Source organism: Saccoglossus kowalevskii, chromosome 6, assembly GCF_978046115.1.
Source record: "Saccoglossus kowalevskii chromosome 6, keSacKowa6.1, whole genome shotgun sequence".
Lineage (NCBI taxonomy): Eukaryota > Metazoa > Hemichordata > Enteropneusta > Harrimaniidae > Saccoglossus > Saccoglossus kowalevskii.
Window position 1 is genome coordinate 27,847,372 of NC_140646.1, and position 14,833 is coordinate 27,862,204.

The following is a 14,833-nucleotide window of genomic DNA, read 5'->3' on the forward strand; positions in this document are numbered from 1 at the left end:
TTGTCAAATACAATTTTTTATTAATACAGTAAGGTTTATTATTTAAAATGTATTCATTGTACATAGAACAACATCTGTTAATTTAAACAATTGTAAAAGCTATGTTTTCAGAGCAAGTACATGTAATAATTAAGGAAGCCAGTAAAGGTTGGTCTGCTCATAACCTTCAATGGAGAAGTAACAATAATTGTTTGAAGTCTTTTTAGTGCAGTGATATTATTGCATTTCATCATTATTAATGGGTATAAAATACTGTAAACCATTTAATTTTCACTTCTAGATATATTCAAGATTCTATGAAATTTCAATAAAGTCCCTGACACTCCATGTTGTAGGAACCCAGAAAAAATTGCCTTGCAAAATTGAAGCAGTTCACAGCACCACTGTAAAAAAAAAAAAGTTTAAAATGAGTATTGTTAAAGATATACACATGTGGGTTCATAAGACATACCGGTATGTACCAATCTGAGCGGTTCTAGAGATTAGTATCACAAGATTTTACTCTCCGTGATTCAATATCAGCCCTATGTATAACGCTGTGTTGATCAGGCGAACTAATTGACAATGGCCCTACAGGTATCGCTAAGCAATCACAGTAGTTTTGTATTCTTCTTGCATTTCGACCATGGAAAAATATTTGTTTTTGAGAGTGGCCGAATTATTAGAAGAAAAACAGAAACTATTTTTTTTTAGTATAAATTCTAGTAACTGAAATGCAGGATTGGTAAAGAACAAGACAATAAGCAAGATTGATAAACCTTCAGCGAGCACTCCTGAAATTTCAGATCATTGGTACCATGTTTTTGGATACATTCAATAAAATTGGGTTATTTATTTGATGTAACGAAACATGCATTCACAGCAGACGGAAATTCGTTTGAGATGTTACTGGATTTTTGTATTCAGTTTTCCATTTCAACCACCATCATCACTTAGTAAGCTGAGATCATGCATAAATGCACAGTGTAGTGCCACCAGAAAACCAATTGCTTGAGAATATTTTGCACCATTACACCATTTCAAATATTATATTAATTCACAGACAACAAAATAAAGATTTTCAATAACATACAAGTTTTCCCACAGTTTATGATTGTATGGCAATTACATGGCTTCACCAGTTTTACTCTGGAAGAAGTTGGAAACAGATAACAGGAAGGGGCTACATGGCTACATCTTTTTTTTTTGAATTTGAATCAAGCATGATTTTTAAATTTTTTTTTTTACAAATGTCTATTTCAGGGCAACAGAAACAAAAACAATAAATGTGTAGGTAGGCATTTTAACAATTGCACTATTAATATTGGATGAAAACGTCATTACCAATATAAATCATAATTCTGTTCAAATTAAAAATAAGATCACATTTAATTTAGTCAGTTTTCATAATTAAATACATAATAACATGTACTTATAAATTTGAATAAGGTTCAACGGCTTTTTCATTTAGTGCCAGTTTATACACCATAAAACTTCTGGTTTAGGTGTCACACTCAAAGAGTGAAAGGCCTTTGGTTTGGCATCGCGAAATGTTGGAATTGAATCCCCCCAAAAATTCAGTAAAGTTTACGAAAAGTAAAGTATTTTCTAAAAGAAGTTTCGAATAAATACAAACACGAATACATTGCTTAGTTGTTAGTACCGGTAGCAAATGATCACGGTAGCACAATCTGGTCATTCTGTGTTTCGCAAGTGAATAACTTACTTGTTTTCGAAGTATTGCAATTGTTTATTATTATTCAGTAATGATTATAATACGCACAAAAAAATAATTCGTTGAATTTTTATGAATTGGAAGTAATATTCAACTTAGTTTCATCGTAAACAAATGATTTCGGTCGAATGTAAATGCGATGCGATGCGATATCCGCCATGTTATTTCAGTACACGTGGTCATTTAAATATGTTAATGACGGCTCAGTGACCTCGTAGTGAACGCAACAGGGGATTCACCGATGTTTAGCCATCTTGAATTTTCAAGGTGAATGTTCCGGCGAAGCACTCCACTATCACCTTGAAGTATTTCATTAGGACTACGTGTATGTGACAATGCCCTCACAGTTTAGAATCAGTTTACCAACAGCCAATCATATTGCTTCTTTCTTCAACGCGCTTGGCCAAGCTATCATAATCTTCGGGGCGGAACTAATTCACGAGACGTTCAACGTTGCTATTTAAGACGCGCACCACTCTACCTTGTATTTATATGGGCTCTGCGCGAGCTGCCGGGTGAGCTGCTGTGAAACACCGGTCGAAAAGCCGGTGAAAATAGCTAAAATCGAGAAAACAGCACAAACTTTGAAGACATCCTAAACAACCAAATTTAAATATGTTGCATATGTAGGGGTAATCTTGTTACACTGTTCAGGGGGGTGTCAACAACCATCCCAAAATACCGTTTTCTGAAAATTTGTTGTCGGGTGTGTTTAAACCGAAGAACGAAAAACAAAGAACGAAGACAGAATATTCATACTGTTTAATCATAACAGTTTAATACATTTACATGCACTCATCGTCCATACTGTTTAATCATAACATATATATTCCTCGTTCTTCGGTTTAAGCACACCCTTTGTTTTCACCATGATGGTTGCCAGGCGGTGAAAATGCCCGACCCGAGAATAAATGTCGCTGCACACAGTGGTAGCCCTGAGTACAGTCCTGTAGGTTGGCCTCCTTCCGTTGATAATTTGGGGGCCGAATGATCAACGGAAGGAGGCCAACCTACAGGACTGTACTCAGGGCTACACACAGTGGTAGCTGTGTTGGCTTAGATGTCGAGGCGCTTTCTGGCAGTCATTGTAACAAAGCTTTCTATTGGTCGGTAAACTTTCTATCGCGCAACCACGTGACATACACGGTTATGAATAGAATTACCGCACGGTGTTGTAGAGGGAGGAATGTCCGAACGGAACAACACCGTGCAGGCGGACGATGATGTTTAGCAAGATCTTTATGCTTTGATTTTGACGGGGAAAACGGCATGATTTTTTTTAAATCGAAAAATTAGTTGTTTTCAAAAAAATAAACTGAGCATTCAAAGAATAATTTAACATTGTTCACAGAAATAACAGCCCATTGTCGAAACGAAGCTTACCCATTCACGCTATTCACAATAAACATGATACTCTTGAATAGGTGTCAATGACTACGGTAAAATATAAATTAGACTCTTTTAGGCATCAGGAGTGAATGAAATATCCAAAACATTAAAAAAAAAAACTGCCGAAAAAACGGGCGATTTCACGGTCCGTTCACAGACTGTGGTCCGTTGCAGACTGCTCGACCGACCGTCCATACACGTGTTGTCACTGTACATCCGCCATGTTGAATCGCACAAGATCGCCAAAATCTTCATTGCAACTAACAGTTCAATGCTCACAACATAAAAAATACGAATATAATCATAGGCAACCTGCTATTATATAATGAATAAATTGATCGACACAGGGAAATCCCCCCCCCCCCGAGTTGTGAATATTTTGGAAATCGCTACACAAGCAAAAGACCGGAAAACGATTTACCGGTACTTGAAAACTATGTCCTCGTGAATTAATCGTTCGTGTACAATAATTTGACAGGGTATACAATTCACAAACTAGTTTCGTAGATTAGAGACAATTGTTTGCTTTTTTTGGTTTTTCACAAGAATATAAAGCTGGCAATCATAATATTCACGTCCGTACGTCACGAAATGTACACCAATCGTACCCCAATAAACTGGAAAACTTACCTTTGCAAACACGTCTCTTATGCCGCCTTCTTGAAGTTCTTGAAATCAAATAAAGTTACTAGTTCTTCTAGTAACGAGTGAATGAGACCACTGAGCCAAACAGAATACATGTATAAACAGTACTATAATAAATTGCACGCAATGGAGAAATCACGTGCCGTAATAACAGCAGCCTTACTCACAAATCTAATCTACTGTAAAATATTTTATTTCAGCTGGAATTATCATTCGCTGAAAAGACTTTTTCTGGGTGTTTTGTATTGAATTTATTTTCATTGATTTTTGACAAGTTGACTGTAAAATATAAGAAAAGGGTATATTCGCTGGATTTTATTTTAACTGAAACATTCCTTCAGCGAAAATAGCAAAAAAATGTTGCAAGCAAAAATAAAGTATTTTACAGTAATTAATTTATTCTGAGCATGCGCAGACGTTTTGTCAATGTTGCCGGGAGAGGCAATTTTTGATAAAATCGTGAAAAAGACCCACTTGGGATTTTCAGATCTGGAAAAAAAATTACGTGCATACTCGGAGGGGACATGTTCATCAACCTGCCAAGTTTCACTGATATCTGCTGTAGAATTTCTGAGAAAATGTTGGAGACGGAATTATGGACATAACCTGAATTGGTAGTCCTCTTTTCAGGCTGCGCCTGAACGAGGACTAAAAATCTCTAATAATTCAGTCTGTATTAATTCCTTATTCATATTTAAAACTAATTATTAAAACTAATTTCACAATGTATTAAATAAAATTTTAAAACTCTTTAATTTCATCTCTTTAATATCATTATGAAATCCGTTAAACAATTTCAGTACTGAGTTGTACAGCGAATTCAATGCCACAGATTATACTGCAATTTCAAAAATAAATATAGCTGCATAGCAGCGATGACAAGTTTCGAGCCTGCGTGGCCTCATGGCAAATTGCACTTGCTCGATGTGATTATTTGACGAACGTTTCATGTCTAGAATGCAAGATGGCAGACAAACTACACAATATATGGATTTGATTTCACAGGAATATAATAAACGTAATGAAAGAATTCCACATACCGAATTTTGTATCAGGCAAATAGTTCATGAGGTTTTTTGCGTTTTTCGTTGTTGAGAAATTCAAGATGGCCGCCAAAACCACTTGAATCATGGTAAATATTTTCATGAATACATAATTACCTTATTGAATAGATGTTGTATGCCAACTTTGGTTTCAATCTGGCAAACTTCATGAATTATGGCGTAATTTCACTTTTTACTAAATACAAGATGGCTGCCAAAGGAAGCCATTTTTTAAAAATCTACTTCAGTAACTTTGTAGAGCTATCAACAGAAATACTATATGCTTAAATTGATTGTCAAACAAGCAAGCAGTTTTTAAGAAGATAATTTTTTGAGGTTTTTTGCATTTTTGGGATAAATTCAACATGGCTGCCAAAACCACTTGAATCATGGGAAATATTTTTATAAACCCATAATCATCTTATTGAAGGGATGTTGTATGCCAACTTTGGTGTCAATCTGGCAAATTGTTCATGAGTTATAGCTGAGTTATAGCTTACTTTCACTTTTTACTAAATCCAAGATGGCTACCAAAAGAAGCCATTTTTCAAAAATCTGCTTCAGTAACTTTGTAGAGCTATGGCCATAGCAAATTTCTAATCACATGAATGAGCCATTTTTAAGAAAAAGATTTTTAAAGTTTTTTGTCAATTTTCAGAAAATCCAATATGGCGGCCAAGATCACATGATTGCTAAAGATGTTATTGCTGATACTTTCTAGACATGAGCCAATGATGCCGCACAAAAAAAAAGGAAGTTCCTAGACCATCAGAAAGTGGAGGAATTGAGCACTTCCGGTTTGTGTTCTACCTAAGATGGTGGCCCGGTCATGTGACCTACATAGCTGGTTTTGGGGTATGAACCACAACTCATGGCCCTTTATCAGCATGTAAAATAGCAAATCAATCGCAGCATTATTTTTCAAGTTACAGTGGTTACAAAAAACAGTGGAAAAATAATAATAATAAGCAAAGCATAGGGCTCGAAACCCTAATTATGCAATTGCTAATATTTGAAAATTGTTGGTAGCAGTATTCTGATTGGTTAATGGCCTTCTTGACCTATCAGGTTATCAGGAAACAATAGAAGGTCAACTTGTGAGCAAGAAAACATTGTGGATATGGAATTGAACGGTAAGTGATCTAAAATATTCATTTATACAAACACAAACCTTTACATGTATTTCATAGCAAAGAAATAAACTATATTATTTATATTAATATATTAACATTAATATAAATTGAACCATACTATTTCCCTTTACTGAAACTAAGCTTCGCAAACTTGACTTAAATTTGATTAAATAATAATATACATGTAAATTATGAAAATTGTGAGGGTAGTCAAAATGTAGGTCCTGTAGTTACAAGTCAGTGTAAAGTTAAATTGAAGTCGTCACAACGTTGTTACTACACACACACACACACACGCACGCACGCACGCACACACGCACGCACGCACGCACGCACGCAGACGCACACACCCACACATCGTTTGACCAGATGTTGACGTGTTTGACAGATAGCAATGTGTTAAATTTACAATTGATAACCACATCTGATCACGATTCTGAACTTGCCAGCTGGTTTTATATTGCACAAGAAAGTTATAATACTGATATAACTCCTAACATATGAGCTGTATAATCTATTTTTCCAAGAATTTGTAATAAAATAACAAGAGTATATATTAAGTTTACAGCTTTATCAAATTCACATTTTCATATACCGGTAATCCTGTCAGATCACGAGTCTCAGTTTGCCAGCAGATTCTATATTATATTTATGACACAACAGATAAAGAGAAATAACCACACGTTTATTTGGCAAAACAGGGGGGGGGCACGCTGCTGGGACCATACAAACAGTCTGAAATGCATAGCTGAAATCTGCCTAACAATAAGTGCTATCTAACTAGCCTAGACTAGTCCCACAGCGAGCCCCCCCAGTGAGACGGTTATCAGTGTCCAACTACTACCGTAGAAAAGATATAGTAAAGTACAGCAAATCTGAAAAGCTCAAAAAACAGTAAATACTGACTTCTAAAACGTTAGCATTAATGTTAGTATATTAATGAGAAATGAACACAGAGTAAATACCAGTATTTGCTCTATTACCGGTATTATTATTAACTCAGTATCAATGTACAAATTTCAATTACCTTGTATTTTCGTCATAGAATTTGACTTTACGCATCACCTGCACATTGTACCAGTCACTGAATATCATTACAGACAAACCATTATCTATGTCACGTTTCAGTTTGGTAATTTCTTCTGGGAAATACTCCTCTTCGGCATCCACAAGCAATAAGGTACCTGAAAAAAAAAATAGTGAGAACATTAGTAAAAGTTTGTTATTAATTTCAGAATTGTTTTGAAACCCTAGACTGCCAGATAATTAGAGTCAGAAACTGTTTGTTTCGTTTTGATTTTAAAGTGAATCATGAATCAGATTGAAAAATGTTGGTTTATATAAAAATGTTGTTAGAGTAAAAATCAATTAAAATATGTCTTGTGGCACATTTTTAACTGATGTTTTGTGATGATCAGAATATTTGTTCAGGCACATAGTATGGTTATACATTTGTAATGTGAAAACTAGTGACTGCACATTAAATGGGAGGTTCTAAGACAGTCACACCATAACTGATCCCTCTGAGTTTCCCAATTCCCATAGTCATACACATTTCCATTATATAGAAATTACAGGGTTTCAAATTGCTGCCAGGTACAATGAAATCATCTCATCTATGCCTCATAAAACTCAAACCAAATTAGAAATGACATACATGTATTCTGTCATCAATCATTTTCACACAGTCAAACAAAGATCATGTGTTTGTGTAATGTAATAACAAAATAACACTAGACGGCATATAGCAAAGAGTGAAACCCACAATAACACCCTAAACATGAATGATTTTCAGAAGATTGATATGATGTATTTAATTAAATAGATTCAAGTATGATATGTCCATGCCTAAGAAATATGAATTATTATATATTTGAATATCAATTGTTTCAGGACCATGAAGCAGAAAAGGGTAAAAAGTGTTGGGCCCTGAATTTAAAAATGTTAATTTCTTTCTTATGGTCTGGGTGAGGCATGGTACAACCAAGGGGTGGGGAACTCTGAATACTTTGTTAAGCTTTTCAAACAGCGATGCTTGGACATTGATATTCAAAATTGTCAAAGTGGACTCGAGCTATTTCCGAAGCTGTTCTTTTATAGAAAATTTAAATATATATTTGGTCAAGAGAATTATTTTAAAATAGTCCAAAAACACTGTTACAGGGAAGCATTGTGTCGCCTAAGAATTTCTGCCCATTGTCTACGTACTGAAACTGATAGAAAATTACACGCACAGAAAAAGTTTGTATTTTAAGTAATACCAATTGTGTAGAGAACGAGTACCATTTTAGCATTATCTGTCCGTTTTACCAAGAGTTGAAATCTAAATACATCCCAAGTTATTATTATACACTTCCCTCACCCAAAAAATTTATATCACTATTATAATTACAAAATGCAGTAATCTTGCGTAATATTTCTAAATTTATTTTTCTCGCCACAAAAAAACGTAATACAATTATTTTGGTCTGACAGTTCATGTTCTTTTCATATTTTCTTGTTCTTTTTCAGTCACTGTAAAATGATATTGTCCTCTGTAACATGTTATGTAATTACAATGAGTATACCTTGAGGCCGGAGGCCTACAGTATTATGAATAAATTTATTATTATTGAATATCAATTGACATTGCCAGTGTGAAGTATAATTATCTCTCAGATCATGTATAGTGAAATTTATACATAATATTAAAGAAAGAAACTAACCTAAATACATTTTTACATATTTCACTATTTGTATGTAATTTTACGAGGTGATTGTAAAACACATTATAGTTTCTGCCCAAACACACTCTTTGAATGAAATCAAAGTGCTTGGAGTCCAGGCAATATAAAACCAGTAATGCAACTAATATTCAGATATCATAACTCACAATCCAGAATCTGCCCTGAACAAAACAGCAACAATTCTTGGAAACGGGATGTGAAAGCGTTTTCATCTATTCGGAGAATACATTTTAATATGGTGCAGAATCCTCATAAAAAAAGTTTACCATGGGAACTTTGAGTGATGCATCTACAAAAAAAACCTGATTACCGAGTAATGTATAGATACTGTATTTGCTCTATTAGTAGTGCATACAAAAATGTACACTTACATGAATTACAGAGGTATTTCTATGTTCAAAATTAGTTGTATTTTAATGATTCAGTATACAACAAATGGGATTCTAGATTATATGTGCTATTGGACTTGAGATGTGCTAAAACAGTATATATGGAATGTTTTTTTTCATAGTTATTTGATTCAATGACATTTTTCTGTATTATCCATTTAGTAAAGGAAGTGTTTTTGTAGAATGCTTTAGCAACAGTTATTCCCCTTACTGTGTTGACTTTTCATGTTTGCACTTGCCTAAAAATCGACCAAATTACACCAGGTTAATAAAATAAATGATCTGCACATACTTTTACAGTGTCTAAACCAAGCAGTCTGAAATGTCTGGGAAAATTGTCTGGTTTACAAAGGGTGTTCAGTGTATTTTACACAAATTGGTCAGATTAAATAAGACTTGGTTTCAAAAAACACGAACATAGGTTTTAATAATGGCACAGTTAGAAAATACTACACATGTTTAATGATTCAGATACAGTGAAGGAAATGAGAAAATTGGGGTATTTTTTGTCATCTTGATTTATTCTAACAATCTGGGTTTTAATCTGGGTTCTGTGGAACAGTATTCAAAACAAGTCATTGTCAATGACACGTCCCCGTTCCGTTCATATTTGAGTGACATATACATTCAAAGCAGCAACAATATGGATGTTGAACTGCATTCAGTAAAACAAAATAGCCACCAGTCAGCCATTTTCAACACAATCCAAAAAAAATTTAAACTAAATTTGCCCACGCATGACTAAGATTCAGTTCCGGTATGGTGAAAATGTGCAATTTTTGTAAATTTTTGACCTTAAAAGGACTGGCCCAAATGCACAGGCATATGTACGATATAATGTATGATGTGTATGTGAAGTTTGAACTTGATCTGTCCAGGCATGTCCGAGATATGGATTGAAAACTAAATTCTTTAAAACAAAATGGCCGCCAGTTGGCCATTTTGAACTTGATCCGAAGAAAATTGGTATGCATCAAGCTTATATTATGTTTAATATATGCACTAAATCTGAACATAATCCATCCATGCATGACTGAGATCCGGTTCCGGAATTGTGAAAATACATGATTTTGATGCATTTTCGGCCTTAAAATGGCCATCGTTCAGCTATTGTTAAGCGGATCATGAAACAAATGCACATATCTATTTGCGACATGATGTACCATGTGTGTGTGAAGTTTGAACTTGATCAATCCAGACATGTCTCGGATACAGAGCCAGAACTGAATTCTTTAAAACAAAATGAACGCCAGTCGGCCATTTTGAACTTGATCCGAAAAAAAAAAAATGACGTGCATCAAGGTCCTATTATGTTTAATGTATGTACCAAATTTGAACAAAATCCATCCATGCATAACTGAGATCCGGGTCCGGAATGGTGAAAATGTGCGATTTCAATGCATTTTCGGCCTTAAAGCGGCCGCCATTTGGCTATCGTTAATGAGATCATGAAACAAATGCACATACATATTTGTGACATGATGTACCTTGTGTGTGTGAAGTTTGAACTCAATCAATCAAGGCATGTCTCAGATACGGATCCAGAACTGAATTCTTTAAAACAAAATGGCCGCCAGTCGGCCATTTTGAACTTGATCCAAAAAAAAAAATGACGTGCATCAAGGTCCTATTATGTTTAATGTATGTACCAAATTTGAACAAAATCCGTCCATGCAAAACTGAGATCCGGGTCCAGAATGGTGAAAATGTGTGATTTTGTTGCATTTTCGGCCTTAAAATGGCCGCTATTTGGCTATCGTTAATCGGATCATGAAAAAAATGCATGTGCAAATGTCCCATATAATGTGTGATGTATGAGTGAAGTTTGAACTTAATCGGCCCATGCATGTTCGAGATACAGGTGATCACGGATGCACAGACGCACACAGGGCAAAACATAAGTCTCCGTTTTCGGACTACGTCCGAACGGGGACTAATAACATTTTTGGAAAAATATTTGACAAATTTTCACAAAATATGGCATTATAGCAAAGAAAATGCTGTTTCACATTACCATGGAAAAATAGCTACATGAATGTACATAATAAACCAATGAACATTGTCATGTGATTTATATATAACAAACTAGGCTTCTACCTTAATAAAAGCAAATGTTCATGTCCACTTATAAATATGTAAGTATTGAAGAATCAGAAAGCATGATATTCATTTTTAACTCTGAACTGATGCCACACTCATAGATATAACACATTTGTGATCTCAACAAAATTCAACCAACAGAATTATGATTAAAATATGCTCAAAAACCTTGCTATCACAGGTTGCGATTTGACAGTAATTTATCCAAATGTGAACCAGGAACATTGACTTGTAACTCTATATTTAACAGTTCACAATTGCACGAAGAGAACGGAAAACTCGCATCAGCCTTATAAATGCTTCAATAGACAAGTTCTAGATGCAGCAAGATCATTAAAATATCACAGGCTTTTTCACACAAATATCACCACTAGATGGCGCTACATACTAATCATTATGGAAATCAAAATACATCCACCAGAGGGCGCTATACTCAATTTAAAGATGTTCAGAAATTCATTGTGAACAATTCTGGCAAAAAATGGGCGAAGAACAATGAAGTCATCAAGAATATATGAAAAGAATGGACCAATATTGATATTCCTCAAAGATTATAGTAATATACATGTATATGTATGTACTGTATCAACCTTAACATGAATTGTATAAAAGTTCTCCACTAAAAAAACAGTAAAATATATCAGCAAAATAAAACATCTACACCCATCAAGGCAAGTACACACAAAAAACCAAGTCAAGTGGTTCAGTGTTTTTTGCGAAAAAGTCGCCCACCTCCATCCAGACATCATTCAAACATTCAGACCTCACACATTGGACATTGTACACAGCGTCGCCTGTATAGCTCAGCAGACCTACGGTGCATTGAGATAAAAATGAACTCAACTTACCGTATTGTTTAGCATCAAAGCATGTAAGTGGGGCACCAAGGACTTCAATATAGAAACCAGCTGTTCTCAAATGCTGATACATATCTTTGAAATTAGTGTGAATGTGGTCACCATTCCTGAAATGTAAAATGATTTAGTTTGTAACCGCCATGCATCTAGATCATTTGGGATTTATTTACTCCTATTCACACTTTGAACAGATTAAACATTGCAGTAACTGGCAACATAATTCCAGTATTACACATTAGGGGAGAGTTGGAAATCAAATGGGCGGTGCACCACAGTCATAGCCGCGGCAGAGGTCTGCGGTCGACCACCTTTTATCAAATTTATGCATAGCTGTCATGACGCGGACTGACCGCAGTCGTGTAAGGTAGGCTTGCACAGCAATTCACACTTATCGTCAAGACCATGAATAAATACAAAAAAACTTGAAAATTAAAAGGATTACATCGCCACAAATTTCCACTGAAAATTTAAATAAATTTGGCTGCACCAAAAGCTTGGAAACTAGTCTATAGTAGTTAGCAGAAGAACACTATTATATTTGCCTGAGCCTTGGAATGAAATCACAAAGCGACCCAGCAAGATGTAGAGATCAACATAATATAAAATATTATCACATTATTTTGCGAATATACATCATGCATGGTCTCAGAAAATGTTTAGAAAAATTAATATTTCGCGTAGACCAAATATAATCATGCAAAGTATAAATTAAAAGAATTTTAATATATTGTTGAGAGGTCGCATTTTACGTGGACAAGAACATGCACTAAAAAGGAAAAGCAAGCCAAAGTCGATACAGGGTGTATCATAGACTTGGTACAACATACGCTGCAACAACTGAGTGATCATTTTGGTGTGCAATTGAACTTTAAGAACTTCATTGTAAAACTTACAGCGCAACAATGCTGACATTCAGTGTGTGTTGACCGAAGTGTGACCCAAGTCACCTACTAAACTGGTGCGTTACATTAGCATTTTAGCTAGCTGTTGTTTGTTTAAATAACATTCTTTATTGTATTATTTTCAAGATCTTAATATGGATATAGATGTAGAAATAGTACAGTAAATAGTACAAAATGTATATCCTCGGTGCTGTATTTACACAAACTTGTATGCAACTCTGTACTGGCTTTGAATATTTCACGATTGTTTACTAAGTAAACAAATTTGTTTACAATATTATACTGGCTCTAAATTTTTTAACATTGTAATGTATTGCTTTCATAATAATTACACAAACTCAAGTTATTTAATATTGTTATTGTTGATAATGCGTTGCATTCGTAATAATTAAAACTTAAACATAGGTGTATTTAGATCATTGAAAAAGATAGTAGTCAGGTGTCTACTGAAAGTCTAGAAAATATTTTTACAGCAAGTCTCAGAAGTATTGGGGCAGCCAATTTGCAAACTCGCTAGCGAATTGGCTAACTGCTTTGGTTTCGACTAAACGGTTGGCTTTCAAATCTGGCTGGCGCCGTCTTGCGGTCACAACTACTTAAGACGAATCTAATTAACAGTAGGGGGCAATCTTCATAATTTAGGAGCTAATCAGCGGCGGTCTTACAGTTGGATGGCCATTTTGCTTTCAAATATACCAGGGAAAGTGTTCTATGCTCTTCGTGTTCAAACAAAAACGACGAATGAGGACGATTTTTTCAGCGGTTGGCTTAATGTTGCCCCAACGGATCATTTGAGTGTGAAAATTTGTTATTTCCTCCCTGATTTGTAGGAAACTGTTTCTCAACTTATCTATTTAGTTTCAAGCAGTGTTCAAGATGGTTACCCTCATATAATAAATATCGGTTACGGTGGATTAATCGTATTTATCATATCATCACTTGTACGCTAGCTGACTGTGACCAGTTTCGGACTCAAATTATTCAGGGTAATCCAGACATGTACCAGGCTGCGTAAAAACATTCTATGTCCCCTAACGTAATATAGACTCGCCAAGAGTGGACGCGATCACAAGCTGGCGCCAGCGAGATTCGAAAGCCAACCGTTTAGTCAAAACCAAAGCAATTAGTCAATTCGCCAGCGAGTTTGCAAATTGGCTGCCCCAATACTTCTGAGACTTGCTGTAATACTAATGATTCATTGATGTTCTGACATTTAAATTCAGGCCACCGAGCTTGACACAAATCGATATAGTTACCTATTATTCGTTCAAAAAATATCACAAATATCATGAACACGATGAAAAAAAACTACACCAATACAAGATTATGTTTGCAAGATTAGATTTTAAGAACGTAAATGACTGCTTAACTTGGTGTTTTTATATAATCATGTCGCACATGAAAGAGAAGATATTTTAGTTCATCCATTTCTCGTTTAACGACCCTGAACTTTTTGTCTGGAGTGCGATACAAGAGTAAATCAAGAGACTCAAACCAGGAAGACTTGGCTATTTTAAACTTCATTAAATAGCGTTTTCTTTTCAAGTGCTGACTTTATTCAAGTGTAATAAACGTTTTCATGCAAGAACAACTCATTTACAGCATCGGATTTGTGGAACCTTTATTTAGTTAAAATACTTGGGACGGATAATAATAATAATAATATACTTTATTTTGAGTATAAACATAACCAAAGTTACACAAAAATAAAAATAAATACCAAGAAAATGTACATAATAACTTTTCTTATTTTCTATTTCCATACCAGCGCTGATCTGGTGAATTTTATAAAAACAGCTAATTAAAACAATGAATCACAAAGAAATCGTTGAGTACGTATTTTACACCTTGCCGACGATCGTGATTTCAACTGGCAATTAGTGGCCACCCTCTTGGTGACCCCTAATTATACCCGTGGATTGCTCTACTCTTAGA

The 14,833-nt window shown here is 34.9% G+C and overlaps 1 protein-coding gene across 1 annotated transcript in view; it reads right to left on the reverse strand.

Moving 5' to 3' along the window:
- The window catches only part of LOC100375372 (membrane-bound transcription factor site-1 protease), a 49,672-nt gene that overhangs the window by 17,167 nt on the left and 17,672 nt on the right, over positions 1 to 14,833 (reverse strand). The window contains exons 17-18 of the mRNA XM_085500298.1: positions 11,988 to 12,103; positions 6,952 to 7,108 (exon numbers count right to left, since the gene is read on the reverse strand). Of these exons, the coding sequence (XP_085356424.1) occupies positions 6,952 to 7,108; positions 11,988 to 12,103 (273 nt within the window). The remainder of the gene's footprint in view (positions 1 to 6,951; positions 7,109 to 11,987; positions 12,104 to 14,833) is intronic.